Raw genomic sequence first — 14640 nt, forward strand, 5'->3', positions numbered from 1 at the left:
ATCTATGTTTGAGTAAATTTAACACTTTAAAAAATCTGAAAATTCGTAAACACATTAATTTTTTGTAGATAAAGTTTGTTTTTAGATATATTACAAATATATATTAGGAATAGGATCCTAATTAAGATACGATTTCTTAATCCTTATCAGTTTAGGAAATAAGTGCCTCTCTTCACTATATATACACATACATCTGTGACTTGTAAACTCAGTTCGTAATCCTTTTCTTCTTAATTTTTCTTCGCTCCAAGTAGAAAAAAATGGCAGGAGGAAATTTTGGTCCGAATGATCCAAGCAAAACGTACCCCGGAAAACTAACTTTCAAGGTGATTTATACTTGCATTCTCGCAGCCACCGGAGGTCTGATCTTCGGCTATGATTTGGGTATTTCAGGTACGTACTTATTCATCACTCTAGTCCATACAAATATTCTAGCTAGCTTTTGATTTTTTTTACGTTCAATTAATTATTTGTGTATATGGATTGGTGTAGGTGGAGTTACTTCCATGGATTCGTTTTTGAAGGAATTTTTTCCAAAGGTTTATCGGAAGGAATCATCAATTACGCCATCAGACGATCAATATTGCAGATTCAACGATGAGACACTGACGCTCTTTACCTCATCTTTATACATAGCGGCTCTTTTATCATCTTTAGGGTTTTCACATATAACTCGGAGATTGGGTCGCCGGGTTACGATGATGAGCAGTGGTGTTCTGTTTGCCCTTGGTGCTCTCTTGAATGGCTTTGCTAGCCATCTCTGGATGCTTTACGTTGGTCGATTTTTCCTCGGTTTTGGTATCGGCGCTGCCAATCAGGTACTCTCTCTGCCCTAATTTAGTAGACAAATTTTTTATGTATTTCATTCTAATAATATTTTGACTTAATATATGTTTTTATTATGAAAAATTGACAGTGATTTATTTATTAAACTTTATTTGTTTTGATTTTGCAGTCCGTGCCAATTTATCTATCAGAAGTGGCACCATACAATTACAGAGGGGCACTAAACATGTTGTTCCAATTCTCCATAACAATTGGAATTCTAGTAGCCAATCTTCTCAACTATTTTCTGGCTGACATGAAAGGAGGAAAAGGATGGAGATACAGTTTAGGGTTAGCCGTTGTTCCTGCTGCGATCATCTTCTTCGGTTCATTTCTTCTTCCCGAGACTCCCAATTCTTTGATCGAGACCGGCAAACCAGAAGAAGCTAAAGAACAGCTTCAGAAACTACGTGGAGTCGACAATGTCGACGAAGAGTTTAAAGATATAGTAGCAGCTAGTGATGAAGCTAAGGGTGTTGATGCTTGGTCAAATATTTTAAGAAGACGATACAGACCGCAGCTTGTTATGGCGATTTGTATTCCCATGTTTCAACAGCTTACAGGGATGAATGTGATCGTGTTTTACGCCCCGGTTTTGTTTAAAACTATGGGATTTGGAAGTAATGCTTCTCTCGCTTCCTCTTTGATTACTGGTGTTGTTAACGCCCTTGCTACTTTGGTTTCCATTGCTACCGTCGATAAGGTCGGAAGGCGATTGCTTTTCATCGTCGGTGGCTTACAGATGCTTTTGTTCCAGGTGATTATCTATCCTATTTCTTCTTAAATTATTTCATATAGACTGTCGCAATATTTTATAGTTCCTATTTAGTATCTGCTTGCAATCTAACCTTATAATGTTTGGCTTATAAAACTTTAGATTTTAATATTTATAATCAATTTTATAAAAAATGAAATTTAAACTTTTCTATCCGCGTTTTTGTTTTAATTATTTATGTTTCCGTGCTATATACAAATTTACAATCTATGTTATTTGCGAACGTCAACGTTATAGCGCTTAATTTGTTTTCTGTTTCTTTCAAAAATATTTTAAATCGCGATGTTTATAGATTTAAATTTCTACATTTTTTCATTTATGTTCTTGTATTGTATGTTGTATGCAAACTTTTTTATATTATGTTCTAGGGTTTTTTCCGTAAAATTCTGAAATACGGTATTAACATCAGCTTTTTTAGTATAGTTGTTTTACAGTTTTAATATTTTTATTTACGTCCTATATAATTCACCATTAATTAATGCATCCTAATTATACAGATTATTGTGGCGATTGCCATCGGTGTGAAATTTGGAGTCTCCGGAAATCCAGGAGAATTGCAAAAGTGGTTTGCAGGAGTTGTGGTGGCAGCTATATGTTGTTACGTTGCTGGATTTGCATGGTCATGGGGTCCCCTCGGCTGGTTAGTACCGAGTGAAATCTTCCCGTTGGAAATCCGATCAGCCGCTCAAAGTATCAACGTTTCAGTGAACATGATCTTCACCTTTTTCATTGCACAAATCTTCACGGCGATGCTTTGCCATTTGAAGTTTGGGCTGTTCATAGTGTTCGCCGCCTGTGTGGTGGTTATGGTTACCTTTATTTACTTCTACTTGCCGGAGACTAAGGGCATTCCGATTGAAGAGATGGCCGGTGTTTGGAAGAATCATCCTCGCTGGAAACACTACTTTGATGATGAAGTCGATGGTGCCAAAATTGGGCGTTCATGCTGAAGAATTTGAGACTAATTAGCTTTTCTTCAACTTGGTCTCTCTTTAAGCAATAGACATTTTGTTTCTTCTTTTTTATGTTTTTTTGTTTTAATTTGCTCTTTTTTAAATAGATTTTATTTTCCTGAATTTGATTTTATTATATAATTATTAATTATATACATTTAATTTCTTTTAAATTTGCCTTATAATTTGAATTAATTTGTGTTTGATGTTGTATTGTGATTAGTAAAAGTATAGCATATTTAGGATTTATAATTTATAGGTAAATGGAAACTATAAACGATAAAAAAACAGTTAAGGGCTGTTATTGGTCCAAATTTTGTGATCTTTTTTATCCTTCACTTAAAAAATGGATTAAATGTTAAGTAATTGCATTATTGAGATTTTAAATTGATAAAAATGAAAAATTGAAAATATAAACATGCTATGAAAAATATTTAATTAAAGACTCCTATAGATAAAGCTAAATTCATCTACATTAATTAGGAGTTAAATTATGCATTAGCTGGAATATTACTGTGCCAACTAAAACAATGAAACGAGAATCCTATGAACTTTGATATCATACCAATCCTACCTACTCCCTCCGTCCCACTCTAATTGACAAAATATGGAGTTTTTGGTGTCTCATTCTAATTGACAAAACTAACATAACTATAATTTTTTCCTTTAACTTTCCATCTTTACCCTCATTTAAATTTAAACTTTTTATGGAAAAATGGTGAATATTTAATGAGAATTTGACTAATATACTAATAGCATTAATTAGCTCCATTATCAATAGAGGGGTATAGAAGTAACTATCTATGTCATTTATTAGTTTGTATTGGTTATTGTAATTTAGTTATTTTGTCAATTAGAGTGGGACGGAGGGAGTATATAAATAATTGTGAGGGTTGAATTTATAAGTTGAGAGAAAAAAAATAGTTTAATGTTATTAATTTTCATTTTGAACTCATATAGCCCTTTGGCCACTTTCTAAACTGAAATAAAATATAAATCGTGTAAAATAATCATTCATATAATTAAAAACTAAATCAACTATAAAAATATCAAAATTAGGTAAAATTTGAAGTTCGAGTATAATTTTAATTTACAAAATTGACGGATTAGAATAGCTAAATTATTTTTATTAATATATTCAATCTAATGGTAAATTTTGTGGATTTAAAAAAAAAAAACATTTTGCATTTTTGAAAACATTTAAGCAAAATAAAATAATTAAACTATTAACAAACGAAATTTGAATAAAATTACTGTTTCATTGATCCCACTGAACTTTAATTTAAAACGTTGATGCATTTTTAAAGCAGTTCATGTAAAAGAATAATGTGAACTATTTTCTGCTATTTGAGAACTAAATCATTTTTATCAGAAATCAAAATTCTATATTACCTTTTCAATGATGGGCCTCAAAATAGAGCAGTCTGATAACTATATAATCTGCAACCCATTGTAAAATTCTTTCTTTGGGCCATACAATTGAATACCTGATTTGTATTGTGTGCCTTTAGATCCAATTAATAACATTATGGAATTTCGGAATTTCCTATTTATCTACAAAAGCTATAAAAATTACATAAACGCGTTTTTTTTTCTTTTATATATTTACCTTTTCTATGTACATAAATACTTCTTTGTATTTTGATATTTACCAATGTGACCCTTAATAACGGCTACATTTGAGCTTGGCGTGACAATGTTGCAATTTTCATGAATATATCAATCTCGGAAATGAAGACGAGAGATAACTGCAGTAATTTAGTCACACTTCGAGATTGATGCATACATGAAAATTGCACAGTTGCATGCATTACATTGAAACATCTGTGTGAATATTTTGATTGAGGGTAATAAAATCAGCAATTATCAACAGGATTTTTATAGAATAACACGTCGGTAATTTATTTAATTTATAGATATCCTATGAGAATTTCATCGGCAAATGCCACCTAATTTCATCGTCTCTTCAATTACATTCTAATGTTATATTAGTAATAAACAATATATTAGCTTTTGTCAGTGAATAAATTCATAAATAAAATATTACTAATATATTTTACTTAAAATATAAATATTTTTTTAAAAACAAGTGTTACTATAATTAATTTGTTATGAATCATGTATTTAAATTAGATATTTTATTTTATCGTTTTGAGTTTAATGCATAGAAAATATGAGTTTAAACAAATTTTGAATATCACACAATTGTATGTCCGTCATGCTCATCTATAGAATAATTATGGGTCTTGATAACCCCTCGGTCCGCTCAAGTCCGTTCAAGTTCATATTTTTAAGCCGGATTTGAATAGTTGTTTTTTATTTTATGTCCGGCCTAAATTTGAAATAAGCTCGTTATTTTTTATGGACGAGCTTGAACTTTCATAATTATCAAAAAAATTTAACATAGATTCAAAAAAAAGTCCGATCAGTCCTTAATTATAAATATAACATATATCTACTCATCCCTAACAAAGGAAAAATGTAATTAAAGACAGACCTAAAGAACAAAAACAAGAAGTAATTAATATTGAATTAAAGAAACTTAAGTAGCTAAAGATAACCCATACGACATTGTTTCTTGACGTCTTAGAAAATGAATAATAATGAAATCATATAAATACAATGAACCCACTGTTAATTAATTTTGCAGTTTTAGAACTGTTTTTTTCTAGTAATTTTGTCTTGTTTTCTTGCTCACCATTTTCTGTTGTGGAATTAGTGATGGTGTGGTGATGACGGAGAAAGAGTTAAAAGATAAAGACGATGAAGAAGACAAGGTGACAATTAAAGGTAAAGAGCCGTACACGAAGATTATATTTTGCCACATTCTGATCCCATACTCATTGCTTTTCCCACCGTCCTAAATTTTTTCGGCTTGGACCATAACCAATTTATTGGATCAACATAAACTTTTTCTCTTCAAAAAGGTTTAAGTTCGGTTTGATTTTTGAGAGGGTGTCTGATTAAACTCTTTGGTGTTAAAAGTATAGAAATGATTCCAATGTTACCATTGAGAAGCGAATTGAACTTTGTACTCCTCCCAGTCAAAGTTAACAAATTTAAGAAATATATAAAAAAAATTTGGATTCACCGGTTTTTTATAGGTTCAACTTTCGGTTTACCGGTTTAATATCGGTTTTTTACCGGTTCGATCCTGTTCAATCGGATTCAACCAAAAAATCTGATTTTTGCTGTTTTAGACCGCACCACCGGCCGAATCCCAGTTCGACCGGTTCAACCGCCGGTCCGGTCCAATTTTTAAAACACTGATTAAGACACAACAAATATATTATAAAATAATTTTGGAGGAATAAAAGCTATAGATTTTGCGCAATTTGGTGGGAAAAAAATCATGAAAATTTATGAATTGAGACAATTTCTTATCTTTTAAAATTTATAATTTAATTTTATATTTTCTAGATGGAAAAATTGCAATCCATCAATTTTAAATATGCCAATTATATATTTATAAATTCATAAATTTCATATTCAATCAAAATGGTAAATTTATAAATTCATAATTCTATATTCCATGGATTTATCCAAACAGCGAAGAGTCTGACATGAATTTTTTTTGTAGATGTGGTAGTTTTTTTAATTTTAATAATTGTTTGAATAAAACTCTTTATATTTGTTGAATTAATATTTATAGTATTTGAATTAATATTTAATTATATTTTTTATTATAGTAACTATAGTTAATTAAATTTTTCAATTAATTAAAAAATATTTTTTAATATAAAATATTTTTGGAATTTTTTATATAAAATATTGTTTTATTAATTAAAATACATTATTTAAAATTGTTTTACATATTAACACAACAACTAATCAGCTATCAACAAACAATAAGTTAATTGGCAACTATAAATATTTATGACAATAGGGGTTTGTAAAAATCGACCGAAATTGAAAAACCAAATTGAACCGATAAATTTGGTTCGCTTTGGTTTGAGATTGTAAAAAAAATTGGTTGGTCAGATTGGTTTGTAGCATAAAAAAACTTTCAGTCGGTTTTCCATATAAATCGAACCAAATCAAAAAAAACTCTATCAAACCGACTTGCTCGGTTCGGTTTGAAATATTATTTTTACCTAAAATTTTAGTTATGTTCAGTTTTTAGAAAAATAAAAATCTTATTCGGTTCGGTTTGATTTAACTGACTGCACACCCCTAACAACAGTTAACGATTTAGTATTAGTTACCGGCAACTGTTTAACTAAGTAATTTTTTAGGATAGAAATCAATATTAAACCGAGCTGACTAATTATATTTAATTTATTGAAAGATATATTTATAAATTCAATTTGATTTAAATTTTTATTCTGTTCGATTCTATGAGCAGTTTCGTTTGATTTTTATCACATGTGTAAGAGATATTGTTTTCTTTTTCTCCCATCAATCCACTACAGAAGGGAAAAGAATTTATAATAGTATTTCTTTTTGTGCTTTTTGTAGAATGACAAAAGGTTAATTAAAGATTGGTGTATTTGACTCGGATTTGTATATAATCCATTTTGAAATTCGAAGTTATCATCTTTTATTATGCTTTTTGAAAGAAAAAAAACAATATTGGAAAACTCCATTCAAATTAAATCTATTTTGGACATAAATAAATCAGTTCAATACTAAACGCAAATAGCCAAATAGAGATAGATTTATTTGCTTGGTTCAAAATATACTATTACCCCCAAAATATACTTTCAAAAAAAAAGGCCAGATCCTCAAAAGAATATTAAATTCTTGCGATTTTTTCAGTTATGATCAAATCTTTCAAAATTTACAAATATAACCCGTTTTGACAAATTATGTTCCTTTTATAACCATTTTTGAATCGATTTGATTCTTTTATTGTGATTAAACCTTTTATTATGACACAATACGCAAATGTTTGATATTTTATTGTGATTAAATCGTATATATATGGTTGTCATGTTGGTAAAAAAATCGGTTTGACTCGAATTTGGCTAAAAAAAAAACATAATTTGCCAAACGGGTTATATTTGAAAATTTTAAAAGGTTTGGTCATAATCACACAAATCGCAAAGATTTGATATTTTTTAAAATGTTTGGCCTCTAAAAAAAATATATCATTTGTAGGGTTATTATTTAAAGAGATTTACTTGGTTTATTTAATAATTTTCTGAAAATTATAATTTATTTTTAAACTATTAAAAATTAAGGACCATGTTATCTTCATTAATTAATTAAAATAATTAATTATAAATTATTAATGTATTTCATATTTATTTAATTAGAAAAGTCAAAGAAAATGATAGAACCTTTTGAAAAGTAGGATACAATTTTAAGCATCGAGTTAAGTAAAATACACTTATAATTAGGGGTGTGCAAAACCAAACCGAAACTGAAAACCGAACCGAAACCGAGTCGAAAATTGCCGGTTCGGTTTTAGAATTAAGATTTTTTTCATACATTTCGGTTCGGTTCGGTTTTGAGTTTTTAAAAACCGAAAAACCGAAAAAACTGATATTTAAAAATTTATTAATTTTTTATAGAAATATTACTATTATTTTTTAAAAATAATACTATTTTATTTCATATTTAAGTGTTATTTTTTTTATCGACATATTTAAGTGTTATTGTGTGTAAAACATTACAATTGACTTAGATTTGAAGTTTAGATTTAATTTTTTTAATTTTTTACTTTTAATTTTAATTTTTTTATGAGTAAATTTAAAGAAAAAAGAATTATCTTACTATTTTGGTAAAACCGAAAACCGAATCGAACCGAACCGATTTTTTGGTCAAAGTTCCGACCGGTTTTAAAATTCTTAAAAAACCGATCGGTTTTGATAATTCCACTTCCGAACCGAAAAACCGAATGCACACCCTTACTTATAATAAACATAAAAAATGAGATAAAATATTTTGTTTGTTAGTAATAATTAAAAATAATAAAAATATAAAGTTTATTCAATAATAAAATAATATTTGATAATTTAATGTGTTCATTATAGGAAAAAGTTAAAAATTTTGATTTTTTAAAGTGATATTAACTTAATTGAATAAGTCAAGTTAAATCTTTTAAAATTATTAAATCAACTTAAAGTAATTTAATGTTTGATACAATAATTAGAGCATTTAATTGGATCATCAAACACCTCCAATAATAGCAAATTTGAAAGATGTTTATTTAAAATCAGCTAAAAATCTTAAAAAGACTAATATTTGTCCTACAAAGATGACAAAAATAGTGTTATTGAATACAAAATCATCAAAAAATATCCTTAAAATCTTATCAAATTTACAATGCTTTATATCAAAAATTTACAATGCTTTATAATAAATCAAACCTATAATTTTATAAAATAGTTATTTTTACAAAATTTATGGAACAAACGTCCATGCAATGTTGTTTTTATGTTAAATTTAGCTTGAAAAATAATGAAATGTTGTAATTATCATGGTATTTTAAATTTTGTCTCCAATACAAGATTCTAAAAAGAAGTGCTATAATTATTTAGTATTATAATTACCTGTTAATGTTTTAAATTTTAAAATTCTGATAATGTAATATTGTTTTCTTCTTCTATGATATAATAAGGAGATTTTTTTAGAAAAAGTATTTAAAAAATCAATAATTATAAAAAATAAACAATTTGCATGTTATTTATTATACTAGCATATGGTTTATAATTAAAAGAAATCAATTGATTGAAATCGTAAAACTAAAAAAAAGCACATAATTTAGATTAAAAGAAGTAAAAAGAAAATATGATAAGTTAAAAATAATAAATGCAAAAAAAATTATTGTACAGCTGTAATTATTAATGAATTGCTTTTAAATGCTACAATCAATTTAACATATGTTATAATTGATGGTAAATCTAACATAAAATATAACATATTTATAAAAAAAATGAAAAAATAGATCAACATAAATACCTTTATATGAGCATAGAAAAAAAATAGTTAGTTGTTTATGGTTTAGGTATCCGTCAAGACCCATTCCCTAAATTTGGGCTTGGACATTGATTTTTCATTTTAAGTTCGACTTGACCTTAGCCGAAAAAAGTATGTCATCCTACGGACGGATTCAGATTTCTATTTTTAAATATTTTTAATGTAAGCTCGAAAAGCCTATCATTGACCCACATATACAGGTTAATAGAGTCATAAATATGAAATCTAAACTACGCTTGGGTCGGGCTTGGGACTTACATAAAACATAAAAACAAACCCAGTCCGAACCCGCTCCATAAACATATATATGTTATAAGATGCAAGGTAAATTTGTAATTTAAAAAAAAAAAAAAAACATATACTATAATCATAAATGACTTAAACACATATCGGCCTTGGAAACCTTTAGAAGGTGATTATACAACTGCAAGTCGATATAGTTATACAAATTTATTTTTTTAAGAAACTTGCAGCAGAAAATTTGATTCATCGAGAAATTGTTGGAAACCAACAAAAGTTTTCCATAGATAATATGTAACCATCACAAGAATTTTAAATAAATCAATATAACTTCAAAAAAAAAAACGATATTGATCAAACCTGAAGACATTTTTAAGTCACAAAATCTACCATAAAATATGAAAAAAATTCTATAAAAATATTATTCAAAAAAGTAAAAGAATATATATATATATATATATGAGCGAAGAGATAATTTTTTGGTTAAAAATTGGAGATCACCGTCCATGCACCCTATAAATTAAAGGGGTGAAGTAGGTTTAAGAAGAAATGGCACATAAAAAGGAGAGAAGCAGATTTTTTTTGAAATTGATATATTTAGTTATATTTGATTTACCTCATTTTTCATTATAAAATATATAGAGTAAGTTAATTTACCATAACAAATTATTTGTATGTTAAATTTTAATATTTTATATTTGTAGCGTTTTAATTTAATTTTTAAAGCACCGCATTACACATTCAAATTTTTCACGTTTTTGCAATAGCCTATACTCATATTTTATTTGTCAAAAATAAAGCTAAAAATATGTACAAAACCGACGCCGATAAAACGACGTAATAAAATATTATGATTTAATTATATTTTATCTTTCAAATTAAAATGAATTCAAAAAGGCTCGTAATTCTTAAATTTTTTAATTTTGTCTTATTATAACAACGTCTGTCCCATTCTTTTTGTCATTTGAATATATTTTTTGTCAAAAAGAATGTTACTATTATATTTTTAACACATAATATTTCTTTTAACCATTAATATTCATTGAAATAAAATTTAAAAAACATAATACTAGTTTTAATATCTATAGAAACAAAAAAGTGAAAATATAAAATAAAACAGTGGCAATACTAAAATTTAATAAGGAAACTATTGGCAAGTCAAGCTCCATTTCAAGAGAGCGTCCACACAAAACCGTCCAAAAATTTGTTTTGGTCTCCGTTGACAAGAAGCACTTATCCATCCTCTTCATCCTAAAAACGTTTTCCATACTTAAATAACCTCATTAACTTAATTATTTCGTAATTAGTTACTAATGTTTACCTTGTACAAATCTCACTAATTAAATACTAGGATTAAAGAGCAGTTAATACCAGCCATAAATATTTTGACACTTGTAACTTAAATAGTTCCATTTTAAAGAGAATTAAAACACAAAAAGTACTTAAATTTCTGAACTAGACTTTCTTCTTCATCTTGCAGGCCGCAACAGTGACACTGTGGTCGGTCATAAAAGAACGCTTCAAAAAGACTTCCAAGAATTTCAGTTAGAACTGCCTTCCTCAATTACTTCCAATTTTATAGTACTCCTTTTTCTTTTCCTAATATATTTCCTTAAATTAGTAATATTTCAACTTATATTATACATAAAATTTTCGAACAAAGGGTCAACGCACCCCCTGAACTTGTGACACGGGGTCATCTAGCCCAATTTATACTTTTTTGAGCAACTAACCCCAAAACTCTTCATTTTTAGGTCAAATAACCCAATAATTTATATTTTTATTTTAAAAAACAGATTTAGGATAATTATATCGCAACAATTAGGGAAGTATTTAATTATTTTTTTGCATCTCTCACCTCCGATTTGTATTTTACGTGTTTTAAAAATATAATTATGGGTTACTTGACCCGAAAATGAAGAGTTTTGGGGTTAGTTGCTCAAAAAACTATAAATTGGATTAGATAACCCCGTGACACAAGTTTAGAGGGTGCGTTGACCCTTTGTTCTAAAATTTTCAGATTCTCACTTTACCATTTTATTCATATACTTTCAAATTTTAAAATTCTATCAATCTATATTTATAATTCATTTTTATCAAAAATTTAAATTTAAAATTATCATTTTTATTTGCATTTTGATTTTTTTTACGTAGTACACAGTGATGATTATATAAATTAGAAGTGTATTCGGTGCAAACCGAACTAAACTTAATTAAAACTTAAAGTATTAAAAGTTTTCAAACCAAACCAAACTAGTCGGTTATTTAATTTTTTTGACTTGATCCAATTATTTAGTCCGATTTGCACTTAAATTTAACAAAAATTTTATATTTCAAATAAAATCTAATAAAAAAAGGTCAAATCTTTATATAAGATCAATAATTGAACCAAACCGAAAGTACTGGTTCAATTATTCGATTTGGTTTGTTTGTGTACAGCCACTAGTGAAGATGAGTCGAGTAATAGTGAGTTGGATCCAATCAAAACTGACACAGCTGCAATCCTCTTTTATATAAGGCCGTCCAATGGCTGCTAAGTCCAACTTAAAACCTCTCAATTTAAACCTCACTAACTCCATTTTTCAAAATCCCTAAACCCCCAAAAAACCATTAATATCCCCTCTCTCTCTCTCTCTTGTTTCTCTCTCTAAATCCCAAACCCAAACCCAAAACCATGTGTATGTTATCTTCACCTTCTCATTCTTGCAAAAGCAATCCATCATCAACCAAAGTACAACTCCAACAATCTGACATGTTAAGTACTCCTCTGTTCCCCCATAATCCAACATCTCATAAAAATCCACCAAAATCCCATCTTTTTTTAGCAATTAAAGAAGCCAAATCCATAGCCAGCATTGCTTTTCCCATGATATTAACCGCCCTTTTACTCTACCCTCGTTCTTTAATCTCCATGCTCTTCCTCGGCCGTCTCGGCGACCTTGCTTTAGCCGGCGGCTCGTTAGCCATCGGGTTCGCTAATATCACCGGTTACTCTATTCTCTCCGGTCTCGCCATGGGAATGGAGCCCATTTGCGGCCAAGCTTTCGGTGCTAAAAGATTCAAACTTCTCGGCTTAACTTTACAACGAACCATTCTTTTGCTTCTCTTGATTTCGTTTCCCATCTCTTTTTTATGGCTCAACATGAAGAAAATTCTAATCTTTTGCGGCCAAGAAGAAGATATAGCTACCGAAGCGCAATCCTACATTATTTATTCAATTCCTGACCTAATTTTGCAGTCTTTTTTACATCCCTTACGTATATATCTTAGAACTCAGTCAATAACTCTGCCGTTAACATACTGTGCAGCTTTTTCTATTCTTCTTCACGTACCCATTAATTATTTTCTTGTGTACGTACTTAATCTTGGAATCAAAGGCGTTGCTTTGAGTGGGATTTGGACAAATTTCAACCTCGTTGCTTCATTAATCATTTATATTCTGTTCTCCGGCGTGTATAAGAAAACTTGGTGTGGAGTTTCATTAGAATGCTTAAAAGGATGGAGAATTTTGTTAAATTTAGCGGTTCCGAGTTGCGTTTCTGTTTGTCTTGAATGGTGGTGGTACGAGATTATGATTTTGTTATGCGGGTTGTTGATAAATCCAAGAGCTACGGTTGCTTCAATGGGGATTTTGATTCAGACGACAGCTTTGATATACATTTTCCCGTCGTCGCTGAGTTTTAGTGTCTCGACACGAGTTGGTAATGAACTCGGGGCTAATAATCCTCAAAACGCTAAAATTGCTGCGATAATCGGTCTCTGTTCGAGCTTTGTTTTGGGATTTTGCGCGTTGTTTTTTGCTTTTATGGTGAGGAACGTTTGGGCATTTATGTTTACTCAAGATTCAGAGATTATTGCATTGACATCAATGGTTTTGCCTATAATTGGTCTCTGTGAGCTCGGAAATTGCCCGCAAACAACGGGTTGCGGTGTGTTACGAGGAACGGCTAGGCCGAAAACGGGTGCCAATGTTAATTTGGCTTGTTTTTACCTCGTTGGTATGCCGGTTGCGGTTTGGTTAAGCTTCTACATTGGGTTGGATTTCAAAGGTCTTTGGTTCGGTCTTTTAGCCGCCCAAGGCTCGTGCGTTGTGACCATGTTGGTTGTGTTGACTCGAACCGATTGGGAAGTGCAAGCCATTAGGGCTAAGCAACTTACGGGCAATGTTCCTATTGATGATCAAGTAACTGAAGAGGAAAATACGAAACTGTTATCTAATTCATTAACGGACGGTGACTCGTCGGTTTGATTCATTTTAAATATGGAAACAAAAGTTTTCTAATATGAATTTAGGAATTATTTTTTTTTTGACTTGTAAAGAAATAGAATTTGATTGAATATTAGGGAAATAGGTTATTGTTGGGTTCGTTGTTTCTTTTGATTTAAATAGAAAGAATGTAAAACATAGATTTCCTTTGTGTATAACAAACTTTTGCTGAATTGGTGTGTAGTTAATGTATACATAGTCGAATATTTCTCTCTCTCGATTATGGGTTATTATAACATTAGGAGGTATATGATTTCGTAAATGACAATAGAAAATTGACATATATTGTGTATTTTTATATTTTTGATAATTGGAAAGGATGAGTGTTTGTGAACCCACGACTTAATTAATAGTTTGTTGCGCAGTGCTTTTTGAAATTTTGAGTTATACCTCATTTACATTGTCCAATTAATTTAGATTTAAGCATCTATTTCTTTTCTTTTTTATATGCCAAAAAATGGGAAAACAGTTATGTATAAATATACAACGTAATTATATTTTATTAAATATTATTTAATTATAATAATATTAAATATGTCCATTCATGATTATTGCGAGCATGAGTGACGTAGTTAATAATTAAAATTAAGAAGATCAAATATAATATTTTTTTATATAATATGTAAAATTTAAAATTTAATAACGTTAACGGCATC

General features: G+C 29.1%; 2 protein-coding genes across 2 annotated transcripts; both read left to right on the forward strand.

Moving 5' to 3' along the window:
• The first annotated feature begins 225 nt into the window (after positions 1 to 225).
• LOC126676713 (sugar transport protein 1-like) lies at positions 226 to 2676 on the forward strand. The gene is made up of 4 exons (XM_050370976.2): positions 226 to 393; positions 493 to 818; positions 956 to 1582; positions 2098 to 2676. The coding sequence occupies exons 1-4, from the start codon at positions 261 to 263 to the stop codon at positions 2548 to 2550; spliced, it is 1539 nt and encodes a 512-aa protein (XP_050226933.1). The 5' UTR covers positions 226 to 260; the 3' UTR covers positions 2551 to 2676.
• Positions 2677 to 12254: 9578 nt separating this feature from the next.
• Positions 12255 to 14157, forward strand: LOC126676429 (protein DETOXIFICATION 49-like). The gene has a single exon (XM_050370629.2). It carries the CDS (start codon positions 12392 to 12394, stop codon positions 13964 to 13966), a length of 1575 nt encoding a protein of 524 aa, XP_050226586.1. The 5' UTR covers positions 12255 to 12391; the 3' UTR covers positions 13967 to 14157.
• The last annotated feature ends 483 nt before the right edge of the window (positions 14158 to 14640 follow it).

This window comes from Mercurialis annua, linkage group LG4 (genome assembly GCF_937616625.2).
Source record: "Mercurialis annua linkage group LG4, ddMerAnnu1.2, whole genome shotgun sequence".
Lineage (NCBI taxonomy): Eukaryota > Viridiplantae > Streptophyta > Magnoliopsida > Malpighiales > Euphorbiaceae > Mercurialis > Mercurialis annua.

Excerpts from the sequence above, each read along its gene's own strand:
- LOC126676713 (XM_050370976.2), top strand. The coding sequence starts at position 261 with ATGGCAGGAGGAAATTTTGGTCCGAATGATCCAAGCAAAACGTACCCC. Across the intron at positions 394-492 it reads CTATGATTTGGGTATTTCAG|GTGGAGTTACTTCCATGGAT; the intron begins GTACGTACTTAT and ends GGATTGGTGTAG. Across the intron at positions 819-955 it reads GTATCGGCGCTGCCAATCAG|TCCGTGCCAATTTATCTATC; the intron begins GTACTCTCTCTG and ends TTGATTTTGCAG.
- LOC126676429 (XM_050370629.2), top strand. The coding sequence starts at position 12,392 with ATGTGTATGTTATCTTCACCTTCTCATTCTTGCAAAAGCAATCCATCA.